The sequence below is a fragment of the Hyla sarda genome, chromosome 7 (assembly GCF_029499605.1).
Source record: "Hyla sarda isolate aHylSar1 chromosome 7, aHylSar1.hap1, whole genome shotgun sequence".
NCBI classification, from domain to species: domain Eukaryota; kingdom Metazoa; phylum Chordata; class Amphibia; order Anura; family Hylidae; genus Hyla; species Hyla sarda.
In genome coordinates, this window is record NC_079195.1 from 78197773 (window position 1) to 78213395 (window position 15623).

Consider the following 15623-nt stretch of genomic DNA (forward strand, 5'->3'; position numbering starts at 1 on the left):
AGACTGAAAAGAAATTCAAAAAGAAAAAAACTTCCTCTGTATTATACAGCAGCTGATAAGTACTGGAAGGATTAAGATTTTTAAATAGAAGTAATTTACAAATCTGTATAATGTTCTGGCACCAGTTAATTTATAATTATAGAAAAAAAATTATGTTTTTTTCACAGGAGAACCCCTTTAATTTGAATGAATCACCATTCGTAAAAGGAGAAACAATGCTGTTGGCATTTGTTAACTGAACATACCAAGGCTGTTACAGTAGGGAAGACCTTGGACATTTCCCGCAGCAGGGTACACGTTCTGATATCCCACAATTCCATTGGCTTGTCTTTAAATACCACGACCAGATATTGCCTGAAAAGCACAAAGGACAGATGTCAGTTCTGAATCCCCTTCACATGATGTAGGAGTGCTACAGCTACAGTATAGTAAACACATTTCCCATGCCGAAGAAGCACACATTTGCTACCACTATTTGCAATGACTCAGGGAAAGAAAGGGATTACTCTTTTTTTATTTTAATTTTTTTAAACATTAAGTTTCTTTGATGCAGGAGCACTTACTTCAGATGAGATACTTTAATCATTTCCATTGGTTGTTCATCATTGCCCCTCTCTCCTCTAAAAGCCATACTTCTACCTGAAATAACAAGGAAAAGCTGACATACATAGAACAATGCTGCTGTAATTGCCCACTGGCCCCTGGTTTTGCCCATACTGCACAGATAGGTTTAGTGTTAGGTACCACTTGAGAAACCTTGGCGTTGGTGTGCGGGCTCAGGTATGTCCTCCATATAAGGATATACTGGCTAATGTCTCAATTTTAACATTAGTGTTGAGGGTTAGCCAATGTCATTTATTACATCTACCACAGTAGTGCACCTAAATTTATGTATTATTGTATTATACATAGAACAATGTATGTTTTATGACAAAGATCAAATTATTTCAAATGAAGCCAACAATTATTACTCCCATTGCCAATTATTTTACTAGATAAAACAAAAACAATTCCTGTGGCTGGATGAAGAATAAAGCCACTGCTAATGGTAGTCTGCTTTGTATGAATAGGATGAGAAAAATACATGTCTGACACACTCCAACAGCTTCTCCGTTAACCCCTAGATAACACACGGTAGATTTGTTCCAGGAAATCTACACCAAATTTATGTGTGGTAGACTTAAGTGGGGAGATCAAAAGTTACCCAGTTGCCCATAGCAACCAATCAGATCGCTTCTTTCATTATGCAGAGGCCTTGTTAAAAATGAAAGAGGCGAGCTAATGGTTGGTATGGGCAACTTTTCCACTGGGCAGATTTTGATGAATCCCCCCCAAGGTGACTGTGGATTTCACGCTTTATAATGGAAAGGGTGAAGCGTAATAAAAAGGATAAAAGCAAGCCATATAATTTTTTCACACGGGCAGATTTACTATTGCAAATGTTGTGGACATTTCAAAAACGATATGTGGCTTTGGCAAAAGTGTGAGACTGTGCACCAAAAATGCACCAGAATTTTGGTGCAAAATTGTTGCACACTGAAAACCAACTAAAAGTTGGTTTTAAATTGGACTAGACAGTCAAATAACACAACAGATTTATCAAACAGCCTGGCATATTTTCTAGACATGTGTTTCCTTACCAGGGTGCCTCCAGCTGTTGCAAAACTACAACTCCCAGCATGCTTGGACAGCCTAAAGGCACCTTGGTTGGGAAAGGTCTAGTCTAGGTTTGAAAAAAAATATGTTCTAAATGATATTATAAACCTAGACTAGACAGTCTAGAACAATTTTTCCCAACCAGGGTGCCTCTAGCTGATGAAAAACTACAATTCCCAACATGCTGGAAGTTTTAGTTTTGCAATAGCTGGAGACACACTGTTGGAAAAAAAATTGTTCTAAATTATATTCTAAACAGGTCTCTAGCTATTGCACAACTTAAACTCCCAGCATGCCCAGACAGTCTTTGGCTGGCAGTTTTGCAACAACTGGAGGCACTCTTGTTAGGAATCACTGTTCTAGACTGTCTAGTCTAGGTTTACACTGTCTAAGAAAGCTGATTTTTAGTAAATGTGGGCCAATGTGTCAATGTGATCTTGAAAACCCGTTTTCTTGCATAGCACTGTAGTTTGCAGTGGATATTTTGGGCACCTGTAAAGCAAATCCAATAAAATGTAAGGCTCTTTTCATATTGCATTGTGCAGTGTCTGTTAGGAGTTTCCTTTGGGTTGCACCTGTCAGACCAGTGATATAAAAGTCTTTGTGCTTTCCACAGCTCTACAGAATTAAACAGCAGTCTGCGCTTCTCCATATAATGAATAAATATAAACTCCATCTTCAACCAACTAAAATGACAATATTTTGGCCTCCATTGGGTAACAGGGGCTACTAATACATACTAAGAGAACCTTATTTGTTCTTCATTAAAATATATATATATATATATATATATATATATATATATACACACACACCGTATATATACACACGTACATACATATGTTACTCACTACCTAATCCTGGCCATGTACATCTAATTTTTATGCCTTTATCACTTATATTTATTATAAAAATAGCTCTTTTTTATTAGCTCACAGTGTTAGAAATCCTCTCAGGGGAAGGGGGTGTGTCCCTTACTTGTGGTGGTGGGAGGTGATTGGTGTGTCTGCTCATGCAGCCTTGTCCATGAATCATCTCTTGTCCATCACTCATGGACAAGCCTGAGGCTGCTGCAGGACTAGCTGGTGTCCCAGTAGGTATGGGGGCCCCTAGTGGTGGGATTTTCAGGAACAGTTTTCTTTATTTAACATTAAGAAAAAATTCAAACAACCATATTACAAAAGGTCTTTAATTTTCATCCGTAACAACATATAAAAAGGTATCTGATCTTACAGTGCCCATTTAGGTTGCATTTCCCAGAAAAATTACTCAGCGGCAGTCAGTGCAGATATGTGATGTCATGGGACTAATCTTATGTTACTCCTAAAACTTACTATTCCAATGATAACTTCAATGTGCCAAAGTAATGATGAGATGAATCATTGTTGAAGGAATGATGAATCCTATTAAGTATTGAAGAAATGCTGATATGCTGGCTAATAAACACTATATTACTGGTCAATAAGCACTTAGTCCAGGTAATATAGAACCATTTATTTCATTCCAGCACCTCGGGGAGTACAGAATCAGCCTGACATTCACTGCTTTCTGTGTTACAAAAAAACAGCAGCCTCGCATATCACCCCTGTGTTAAATAATTCACATTGTGAAAGCCGAATCTGTTGCCAAGCGCAGCGTGAATCCACATTACTTAAAATGCTGGAGACAAAGAAAGGTTTACTTAGTAGAGCAGTCACCAGAGTTTGCCGCGCTCCTAATGAGGATTACATTTCACTACTGCAGGAAGATCAGAGAACGCTCTATAGGACGAAGTTATACATTGGGATTATTTTATGAGCTCCCACCATGCTCTTGTACACATTATACAGTTTTCATTAGAAAAGAATAATCGCTTGGTGACTCAATGAATCCCTGTCTTTACCGTAACTGAAATATAGGATTTTGTAACAGTATGCAAAGAGTTTAAAAGGTTTTTTCCCCCACAATGAAAGATTATCATGTATCAATGGGGTAGTTCAGACCGATGTTTGTTTAAAACATTTTAAATATTTAATTTAGAAAACGGCCCCTAAAAATCCCACCACTAGGGGTCCCCATCCCTACTGGGACACTAACCAGTCCCGAAGCGGAATCATGCTTGTCCATGAGTCACGGACAGAGCAGAACAAGGCTGCATGAGCAGACACACCAATCAACTCCCACCCCCACAAGGGAAGGATACACCCTCTCCCACCACACACCATTCACCTCCCACCACCACAAGGGAGGGACACGCCCCCTTCCTGAGAGAATTTCTAACACTGTGAGCTAATGAAAAGAGGTATTTTTTATAATAAATATAGGTAATAGAAAAATAAAAATGAGATTTACATGGGGAAGATAAGGTACTGAGCAACATTTTTTGTGTGGAATCTGACAGGTACGCTTTAAGACATTGACTTAGCATGTAATATTTCTTCTGCAATAAAATTAAGGGGGTTGTTTTTAGGACAGGACAAAAGATTTAGTAATAAACTTGGAGACCAAAGCCCCCATCAGGCTACTTATATGGTTGGCTACCTGATACTGAAATGTAGTCTGCTATGATCAGTTAAAGGAAAACTAAATAAAAAATCCAAGTGATTTCTCCCTTAAGGGTAGGGTCACACTGCAGGAAATACGCTGTGCATTTGACTATGAGCAGACACACAGGGCTACCTGGCAGCTGCCCTGTATGTGCAGTATAGTTTGGAGGCGGGCCTGTGCGCTAGTGTCATTTCGGCTTGCTGGGACCAAACCTTACTGTACAAACAGGGCTGCGACCGGGTATCCTTGAGTGTGTGCTCGTAGCAGAATCCACAGCGTATTTACAGTAGTGCAAAATACGCAGCGGATGCAATAAGTGTGTATTCACTAGAGATCGACCGATTATCGGTTTGGCCGATATTCACGATTTTGGACGTTATCGGTACCGGCAATTACCTTGCCGATAATCCCCTGTCCCCCACGCCATGGATTAACATTTTTCTTCTGTGTGATCAGCTGTTTCTATCTTTATAGTTTCTTTAAATCAGCTCGAGGGATTGACCGTGCACACATACATGTCTGGCCTATTGGACTGTGCAACAGGATAACTATGTAGCCTAAAATTAGAAAGCCAATTATTTAGTTTCATACATTGCTTAGTATGCTGGAAATGTTCCTTAGGAAACAGCACTTAAGCCAAAATGTTGCAAAAACAGCTGACGACACTAAGCAAATAAAACATATTTCCAGTTATTTGTTTAAATTCTTTGCAGAGCTGTGCCTTGGGGTGCACTATTATATCATAATGCAACATTTTTCCTTAAAAATTCCCTTTTTAACTATATTTTATAGCTGTTTTCCCACAGGCTATTGAAATGACTAGAAATCCTTGGAGCATGTGTTTTCATTTTTTTCTCTTTCAGCTTCTGTCTGACACTAGTCACAAAGTCTGGTATTGAGATGCAGCTCCATTTAACTTCTACACAATAGTGGGGCAGAATTGGTGCTGTGTAGAAGAAACGTTGAAGGGGTCACTGGGATCTACCTACTATGAGCTGCAGCCCCTTTCTTTTGGGGATCTGTGCGGAATTACACGAGTAGCATGACCTCGCAAAATGTTATTAAAGGCATTTTACCAGGACTTTGCATACCCATAGCATAGGCCACCAATATCAGATCAACAGGTGTCTTACCCAACATTTCCATCAACCAGCTGACCAAAGAGGCTGCAGCACTCCTACGAGCACCTAGTCCACTTTTTATTAACAAGGCACAGTGCTGTACATATTGTAACAGTTATGCATGGTACTGCAGTACAGACCTATTCAAGTGAATGGGACTAACTGCAATATTTTGGTACCAGTCGGTGCCAAACATACAGAAATGTGCCTGGTAAACAATTAAGGGGATGCAGACTGCTTCTAAATATTCATAGGACTTCCCTGCAGTGACATAGCTAAAATGAGCTTAAAAATCCAAGCTGATTTTACCTACATCACTGCAGGGTGGCCTATGAATATATATAAGCAGGGGTTGGTACAGGGCCTGGTTGGCATGCATAGCATTGCACTTGGGGTCTAGGTAACGCCCCCCCCCCCCCCCACTGCACCAAAGAACCTTATTTGCATATCTAACTTGACCACAATGCTCATTGGACATGCATGTGATACATAGAAGCATTGTAGGTAACTATTACAGACCATTGAGTCTTAGGCACAGACTCACCAGTAAGAAGATCAACGAGCTGCAGCTCATTTCTCACCAGCCCCACGTTGTTTGGGGTTGAAGTAGCAAATGACAGGAAGCTTGTGAGACTGGTCCATTCGATGCCTCTGAAACCATAGAATAATAATTTTTAAAAAAGGATAAGCGTCAGTTATTAACAGTAAATATCAAAATGAGCCTTGAGCCGGCCATACATAAGGCTACTGTTGGTCAAGCCGACAGACGTTTCTGTATAACACATGTGCTTGACATTGGGAGATGAGAGTAAGCCAATGTTTACAATACCCTCTTTACTCATCTCAGGTGAATGGAAAACTTTAAGGGTTTGGCAAATGTCTGGCAGGGTTATTTGGACAGGGAATGATAATATTATATTGTACATCATAGTAGGAGAAATCATTAATAGAAGGTTCTGCACAGAGACAAAAATTCAAATTAAGGTCGGGCCTATATGTGACATCTCGGAGAAAAACAAAAACCTACTCTTTAATTCCCAAAGGGGTTTTCCGGGACTATATGATTGACGGCTTATCCACCAGTCAAACTTGCAGATAAGCTGGTCGGTGCACTGCGCTACACAGTGAAAGTGGCAGAAAACCCTGCGCCATTCATTGTATGGTGGTTGTGCCAGGTAACTGCAGCTCAACACCCACTGATGAATGGGAGCTGACCTGCAGTTACCTGATATCATCACAGATTGGTCGGGAGTAAAGGCTGTTGGCACCCTGTCGATCATGGCATTCTTGGCTTGTATGTGTGTGAAATGTAGACAGTTGCTTACTACCCTATTGCCTGCATCTTGTCACATATCACATCCTATACATACAGAGATCTGCATCTACATTTGGGAATAATAGTGGTGTCCAAGTCAAAGAAGCATTTAAAGCATTACTAAAATGGTTAGTTTTCCTTCAACCACATGGTAAACTGTTATAAATATACACACACATATATTCTCCAAGTTAAATAATCCAGGTGTGAAGTTTAGAAGATATCTCTATGTCTGCTATCCTGCGAATTGGTTACATCTTCTTCATTGTGTAAAAGAAAAAGTTCTGCAATACAAATTCTAGCTACATCTGATAAAATGATGTCCTCAGCTATGGATAAGTGCAGCAGGATTACCACACGTGTTAATCTACCCAAGCATCTTCGTAGTAAACTGGCTTATTGATTTACATCATTTAAAGTGTGTAACCAGTGATCAGTTTAAGAACCTCAAAGCATAAACTCCAGTGTCTTACCAAGAATTTAAAACTCTTAATTAACTTAATTTAAAGCTCTATGCAGGTTATTAAGTTTTATTCACTCACAGCCTGCACCCACCATCCCCTTCTTTACCATCATTGATAAATAGCCTTATCCAGTCATGGCCGTAAATGTTGGCACCCCTGAAATTTTTCAAGAAAATTTAGTATTTCTCACAGAAAAGGATTGCTGTAACACATGTTTTGCTATACACATGTTTATTCCCTTTGTGTGTATTGGAACTAAACCAAAAAAGGGAGGGGAAAAAAAGCAAATTGGACATAATGTCACACCAAACTCCAAAAATGGACTGGACAAAATTATTGGCACTCTTAACTTAATATTTGGTTGCACATTCTTTGGAAAAAATAACTGAAATCAGTTGCTTCCTATTACTATCAATAAGCTTCTTACACCTCTCAGCCGGAATGTTGGACCACTCTTCCTTTGCAAACTGCTCCAGGTCTCTCTTATTGGAAGGGCGCCTTTTCCCAACAGCAATTTTAAGATCTCTCCACAGGTGTTCAATGGGATTTAGATCTGGACTCATTGCTGGCCACTTCAGAACTCTCCAGCGCTTTGCTGCCATCCATTTCTGGGTGCTTTTTGACGTATGTTTGGGGTCATTGTCCTGCTGGAAGACCCAAGATCTCGGACGCAAACCCAGCTTTCTGACACTGGGCTGTACAGTGCGACCCAAAATCCGTTGGTAATCCTCAGATTTCATGATGCCTTGCACACATTCAAGGCACCCAGTGCCAGAGGCAGCAAAACAACCCCAAAACATCATGGACCCTACACCATATTTCACTGTAGGTACTGTGTTCTTTTCTTTGTAGGCCTCGTTCCGTTTTCGGTAAACAGTAGAATGATGTGCTTTACCAAAAAGCTCTATCTTGGTCTCATCTGTCCACAAGACGTTTTCCCAGAAGGATTTTGGCTTACTCAAGTTCATTTTGACAAAATGTAGTCTTGCTTTTTTATGTTTCTGTGTCAGTAGTGGGGTCCTCTTGGGTCTCCTGCCATAGCATTTCATTTCATTTAAATGTCGACAGATAGTTCGCGCTGACACTGATGCTTCCTGAGACTGCAGGACAGCTTGAATATCCTTGGAACTTGTCTGGGGCTGCTTATCCACCATTTGGACTATCCTGCATTGACATCTTTCATCAATTTTTCTCTTCCGTCCACACCCAGGAACATTAGCTACAGTGCCATGGGTTGGAAACTTCTTCATAATGTTGCGCACTGTGGACAAGGGCAAATATAGATCTCTGGAGATGGACTTGTAACCTTGAGATTGTTGATATTTTTCCACAATTTTGGTTCTCAAGTCCTCAGACTTGTCTACTCCTCTTTCTTTGTCCATGCTTAGTGTGGCACGCACAGACACATAATGCAAAGACTAAGTGAGCTTCTCTCCTTTTTATCTGCTTTCAGGTGTGATTTTTATATTGCCCACACCTGTTACTTTCCCCAGGTGAGTTTAAAGGAGCATCACATGCTTGAAACAATCTTATTCTTCCACAATTTTCAATGGGTGCCAATAATTTTGTCCATCCTTTTTTTGGAGTTTGGTGTGACATTATGTCCAATTTCCTTTTTTTCCTCCCTTTTTTGGTTTAGTTCCAATACACACAAAAGGAATAAACATGTGTATAGCAAAACATGTGTTACTGTAATCATTTACTGTGAGAAATACTTCATTTTCTAGAAAAATTTCAGGGGTGCCAACATTTACGGCCATGACTGTAGCTAACGCAAGAGAATTAGCTCTCAGAAAACCTGCTTTACCAGCACTCCTTCAAAGTTCTAGACCCTCACACACTTTACAGACACGTGTAGAAGTGCAATCAAGTGCAAAACAGCAGTCACCTTTCCGTGGCACTGGGAAGTGCCAGTTTGTTTTTCGTCTTTGAAAGCAACTCTGTTCAGTTTGCTGCATAAAAGGTGTGTAGGAGGGATATAGGGGGAGATTTATCAAAACCTGTCCAGAGAGAAAATTGCCCAGTTGCCCATAGCAACCAACCAGATCGCTTCTTTCATTTTCCAGAGGCCTTTTCAAAAATGAAAGAAGCAATCTGGTTGCTATGGGCAACTCGGCAACTTTTTCTCTAGACAGGTTTGATAAATCTCCCCCATAGTCCCTAGTGCAAGCCATGTTTTCTGTATACTGTGGATTATGCACATTGTTGCCTGCTAGTTTGTTGAAGATTGCAGGGATGGGGCAGTTAATGTTTTTATAAAGGGATATATTTTCTTGATTTAACAAATGGGTCAAGCCAGTAGTTATTTTTTTTAGGTAAGTGTGCTAAAAGTAAAAAAGCCTGTACTCCCCCACAACCTCCGTTATCACAGTGCCCGATCTCATCCATGCTTCACTTCCCTATGTTGTAGACAACACGTCATTTTGCCACTCCAGCCAATCACTGGCCACAGTAGTGTCCCACCACAGCCAGTTGTCTGAATTTTTTTTTGTGCAGACTGCCTGCTAAAAGTAAAAAATTTAACAAAAAACCCCAGCAGGCTGCTGAGGAACAGGAAAGGTAAGTACTGGGGTTTTTTGTTTTATTTTTTACTTTAAGCAGGCAGTCTGCACAAAAAAATATAAGTTCAGACAACCCCTTAAATGTCTATGGTCAGCTTAAGAGTAATGTTTCCTAACATTTTTAAACCCTTCTTTCTCTTAAACCTGCAAAGTTTGTATGTGTTTGTGGTTAAAATCAAAGAGCCATGTGTCATAGCTGTATTTCTTTCTGTGTTGCTTATCATTGCCTCCCAAAATGTTCCAAGTATATAAGATATCATAATACTCTGATCAATACCAGTTATTTTTGGTGCAGATGTTCCATATGGGATGCAATATTAAGGAATTTTCCAATCTATGTTAAACCCCTGGGAGTGTCACTTGAAGTAAAAGTGGACTTTGATCAGTGGATCTGTAAAAGCTGTACAGTCTGTTTGCTGTGCCCCCATTAGCATTTTAAGACTATGTGAATTGCCTAACTTTCCACTGTGTGGCATTACCATACAACTCACCTGACCTCACAGGAATGTATGTTTAACTCTTTGTGAAGCAGTCCACTGGTTAGATTATACACAAAGACTGAACCATTGCTTGTACCTGTAAATAAAAAAACATTCTTGAACTACAAGCCGGCTTTTACATACATGATGATTGCACAATAAACGAGTGCACTAGTTCCTTGTCTTGTGCTTTAATAATGATGTTCTAATCACATTATCAAGGCAAAAAAAAGATTTTTCATTTGCACTGGCAGCTTACGTTGGAATGACTGCTTTGGTGCATTAGTTTTCTACCAACAGCTGAATGCACCATCCTCCCATTTCATTACTACATTGTCTACGGACAGAATAAATACCCATCATTAACCATAATTTCTACCTCAGAGTACAGGCTTTGTTTATTAAAAGGCTTCATTACCCGCACACTCTCTGCCTTCACATTAATCCCTGGAAAAATTCCAGCAGTCAAGTCACTAAGGCAGAAACGTAAGTTAAAAGGGGTATTCCGGTATTAGTAAATAAATGTTTTTTTTTTTTTAAGTACTGTATTTTCCAGCGTATAAGACTGGGCGTATAAGACGACCCCCAACAGTTACAATATAGAGCTTGGGATATACTCGTCGTATAAGACTACCCCTCGAGGTACTACCCACATTAGGTTGGCATCATTGTTCCCCCCACATTTGGTTGTCAGCATAGTTCCCCCAACATTAGGTTGGCAGCAGAGTTTCCCCCACACTAGGTTGGCAGTATAGTTCCCCCACATTAGGTTGGCAGTATAGTTCCCCCTACATTACGTTGGCAGTATAGTTACCTCCCGGCGCCCCCTGTGTTTTTAAAGTTAACGCAGGGCCGCAGAAAGGTAACCGGGACATCCTTGTGTCCCTAAAAGATCTTTCGGGACACAGGGATGTCCCGAATGTGATGGGGGAAATTAATCTGGGGGGGGGGGGGGGGGCAAAGTAGGCAGTCCCGGCCGACTGTAGCACCCGGCGTATAAGACGACACCCAGCGTATCCTGACTTGGAACATTTTCCAGGGTTAAAAAGTAGTCTTATATGCTGGAAAATACGGCAAGTAATCAGGGTTTTTAAAAGACAGAAAGCAAAAATCTTAGAATCCATGAGGAACTGATAGATTAAATATGTTGAAAGAAGCTGGAAAAAAAACAAAAACTGAAATGAGAGATTTTACCAGTTTGCTTCTCTGTTGAGAGTCTTCGGGTGGTACTCTCGCATTATTAATTCCTTTCTTGGCAAGTGTTACTTGTCCTAAAAAGGGTGGCCCCAGACAGGAACCTACAACACTGCCATTTCACAGGGTTTTTAGGAGGAAATAGGGAGAGGTTCCTGTGTGAAGCCACCCTTTTTAGGGCGAGTAACACTTACCAAGAAGGGAATTAATAATACTCGAGTAGGGCCCTACAGGGGAAGTTTTTACCCCCATCGGTTTAAATGAACCATACGTTGTTCCCTTCCACCTTTTAGAGGTCTTTGCATCACATCAATACTTGGTGGTGTAGGTGGCACATGGTGTTTTTGCACATCTTTCCTTTTGTTTGATTTAAAAAAAAATAATTGGGTACACATATTTTATCCTAAGAAAAGCTAAGTTTTAGCTAATGCATATCCTCAATACTTACTTGTGGTCTGATGCGGAGGAATGTCTAACTGGGAAGTAGCACCTTAAATATGTTTTGCCCTATCCATATTTGTGAAGTATTGGTGTGGCACCATGGTCAATCTACTCTGATGCATCAAGCATTGGTGGGTGGAAAGGCTGATCCATGCTTGATTAATCTTCACAAAAGTCAGTCTCTCCACATTTTTGTGGACAGACTAGTTCTCCTTGGGGTTACTATGGCCCCCGCCGCACTAAACACCCGCTCTGATGGCACACTACTGGCCGAGCAGGACAGCTTTTCCAGGGTAAACTCTGCTAGTTGTGGCTACAAATCAAGTTTGGCTGTCCAGAAGTCCAGCGGATGCCACCACCTGCTGGTTCATGTCTTCCTCCAGGTCTACCTGCTGCTGATGAGTTGCTTCACTATGCGGGTGAAGAAAGCTACTCATCAGCGACCGTAGACTCAGGCTGCTGCTGATGGAGCTGGTACTGCTACTGCCACCCCACCCTTCCCCAGCAGCCATAGCAGTGGAATGTGAGCGCAGAGAGCCCCCCGAGTAAGACCTGCGAGAGGATGGACGATGGTGCAAATAGGCATTGGCCAACTGACTACGTACGATGTCTCTATAGTGGGTCAGTTTGTCCTCCCTCTCAGTGGGTTTAAAAAAGCCCCCCCATTTTGTGCCAGTAGTGAGAGTCCAATAAGGTGGAGAGCCAGAAGTCATCCTGCTGCTAAATGGTGACAAATCGGCAGTCACTATGCAAGCGGTTCAATTGAGACGTGGCCAAGAGGGAAAAAGAGAGTGGTATGGAAGGTTTTGTAGTTGGGAAAAAAATATGGAGAAACAGTTTTTATCTGGAGTCAGTCTTTAAATTATTTTGTGGTGTAGAAAGGTAAAAGAAAGAAAATGGGGTCTGTGTGTCAAAGATGGTGCGGCCTTCACCAGTTCTAAGCACAGTTTTCTCTTTTAGGGTCCACAACGTATCTCTCTCCTTCTTCTCTGATTAGCAGTGTGTAATACCCCCACCCCTCTGTCTGCTCTGGGTACTCTGCTTTCTCTCTAAAGTCAAACACAGTCTGTCTGATGTCCCTCTCTCCCCTAGAAGACCTTCAAGTGTGTGAGCTTTCTTCCCGATTTATACTCCCAATACAATCTGTGTGATCTGCTCTCCCCAGAAGAATTGGATGCTTTACTTTCTCTCTTCACAGAGATCTGAACATGCTTTCTCTAACATTGTAAGGAAGAGGGAAAGTTACAGGAATGGGAGAGTAGAAGGCAAAAGGAAGGGGAGGGAAAAACAGAAGGAGAAGATGAGGAGAAAAAGACACAGCTAGTATGCATTCAGATCTATGCCATAAGCAGATCTATGCCATCTATGTACAGTTACACAGACTTTAAGCAACTAAAAAAGTTATTTTTTTTCTGCAGAATTCAATGTAAATAGGTCCATAGGCTTTTGAAAATGTAATATGTGAACTCCACCTGTTGGAAATGGATTCAGGAGATGATATCTTAAAAAAAAAAAAAAAAAAAAAATCTACAAAAAGACATTATTACTGCTCAATATATTTAAAGCTGATAATAAAAACTACAACTTACCGACAGCAAGGAGGGGTTTGTAGTGTGTGATATTTTTTGTGGTGAGGGGAGGGCACATTCTCACCACAAACGGGGGCTGAGGCAATCCAGAGAGGAGGCCAGTGAGCAGAAACTTGAGGTGCACTTCCTGAGGACTCACAGACTGCTGAGAGTCAGAAAGGCTCTGGCCTGCTGCAAAGAAGCAAAGGTGTGTGAGTGCAGGCAGACAGAAGTCAACAGGTAAGGATTGGGGAAATATAAAACCATTATCTTTAACAGGAAGAGAAATAAAAACAATTTGAAACACATGAACAATTAATTGAAATAAATTGAAGAAGAGCTTTACAGGCATAGCCTGTCTGAGGAAACACACTTTCAATAGAATAACTGGAGATACCGTACTTGAGAATTTCCCTGTCATATATGCTCATCTTTAAGCCTTAGTGGAGAATAACTACAAAGTATGTTTTCCACACTGAAGGACCCATCATGCCCGTGCATAACACAGACAAGTCATTGGTTTTAATTGGAGCAGCATGATTCCCTTTTTTTTCTGTAGTGTTGCTGTAGGGGAAATGGACACTTGCTGTTTCTCCTACAGTGTACATCCAATTACTGAAGGTCCCAACTGTGGGACAAGCCATGATCAGTTTATCCTTGGGGTGACCCTTCTTACAAAAGCAACTTTCAAAGTGAATATACCCTTAAATGCTTAGTAGAACATTGATCCAAATCGAAATTCAATTAAGATTTAGAATTTTAATAAAGTTACCAAAAATGTATATACTGTATAAACCTGACAAATTTGTTCCACAGAGTTGCAGCAAAGAAACATTTGACTACCGTATATACTCGAGTATAAGCCGACCCGAGTATAAGCCGAGACCCCTAATTTCAACCCAAAATCCCAGGAAAAGTTATTGACTCGAGTATAAGCCTAGGGTGGGAAATACCTCATCCCCCCCCTGTCATCATCCAGACCCGTCATTAACATCCTCATCATCCCCTTGTCATCATCCCACACATCCCCCCTTCATCATCCCCTTGTCATCATCCCACACATCCCCTTATCATCCCACACATCCCCCCTTCATCATCCCCTTGTCATCATCCCACACATCCCCTTATCATCCCACACATCCCCCCTTCATCATCCCCTTGTCATCATCCCACACATCCCCCCTTCATCATCCCCTTGTCATCATCCCACACATCCCCTTATCCCACACATCCCCCCTTCATCATCCCCTTGTCATCATCCCACACATCCCCTTATCCCACACATCCCCCCTTCATCATCCCCTTGTCATCATCCCACACATCCCCCCTTCATCATCCCCTTGTCATCATCCCACACATCCCCTTATCATCCCACACATCCCCCCTTCATCATCCCCTTGTAATCATCCCCCCCCCCCCTTCATCATCCCCACCCCCCTTCATCATCCCCACACCCCCCCCCCCCTTCATCATCCTCTTCTCATCATTCGCCCTCAGTGGTCTTCAACCTGCGGACCTCCAGAGGTTTCAAAACTACAACTCCCAGCAAGCCCGGGCAGCCATCGGCTGTCCGGGCTTGCTGGGAGTTGTAGTTTTGAAACCTCCGGAGGTCCGCAGGTTGAAGACCACTGCGGCCTTCAACATGCGGACCTCCAGAGGTTTCAAAACTACAACTCCCAGCAAGCCCGGGCAGCCATCGGCTGTCCGGGCTTGCTGGGAGTTGTAGTTTTGAAACCTCCGGAGGTCCGCAGGTTGAAGACCACTGCGGCCTTCAACATCATCCAGCCCCCTCTCACCCCCTTTAGTTCTGACTACTCACCTCCGCTCGGCGCTGGTCCGGTCCTGCAGGGCTGTCCGGTAAGGAGGTGGTCCGGTGAGGAGGTGGTCCGGGCTGCTATCTTCACCGGGGGCGCCTCTTCTCCGCGCTTCCGGCCCGGAATAGAGCCGTTGCCTTGACAACGACGTATCTGCGTCGTTGTCAAGGCAACGTGACTATTCTGAGGCCGGGCCCGAAGCGCTTAGAAGAGGCCTCCCCGGTGAAGATAGCAGCCCGGACCACCTCCTCACCGGACCACCTCCTTACCGGACAGTCCTGCAGGACCGGACCAGCGCCGAGCGGAGGTGAGTAGTCAGAACTAAAGGGGGTGAGAGGGGGGCTGGATGATGTTGAAGGCCGCAGTGGTCTTCAACCTGCGGACCTCCGGAGGTTTCAAAACTACAACTCCCAGCAAGCCCGGACAGCCGATGGCTGCCCGGGCTTGCTGGGAGTTGTAGTTTTGAAACCTCTGGAGGTCCGCA

The 15623-nt window shown here is 42.2% G+C and overlaps 1 protein-coding gene across 3 annotated transcripts in view; it reads right to left on the minus strand.

Annotated features, from left to right (window-relative positions):
* The window catches only part of WDR11 (WD repeat domain 11), a 136566-nt gene that overhangs the window by 73666 nt on the left and 47277 nt on the right, over nucleotides 1-15623 (minus strand). For all 3 annotated transcript variants that reach the window (XM_056529748.1, XM_056529749.1, XM_056529750.1), the window contains exons 10-14: nucleotides 13347-13517; nucleotides 10135-10219; nucleotides 5848-5954; nucleotides 564-639; nucleotides 246-354 (exon numbers count right to left, since the gene is read on the minus strand). In XM_056529748.1, coding sequence (XP_056385723.1) covers nucleotides 246-354; nucleotides 564-639; nucleotides 5848-5954; nucleotides 10135-10219; nucleotides 13347-13517 — 548 coding nt within the window. The remainder of the gene's footprint in view (nucleotides 1-245; nucleotides 355-563; nucleotides 640-5847; nucleotides 5955-10134; nucleotides 10220-13346; nucleotides 13518-15623) is intronic.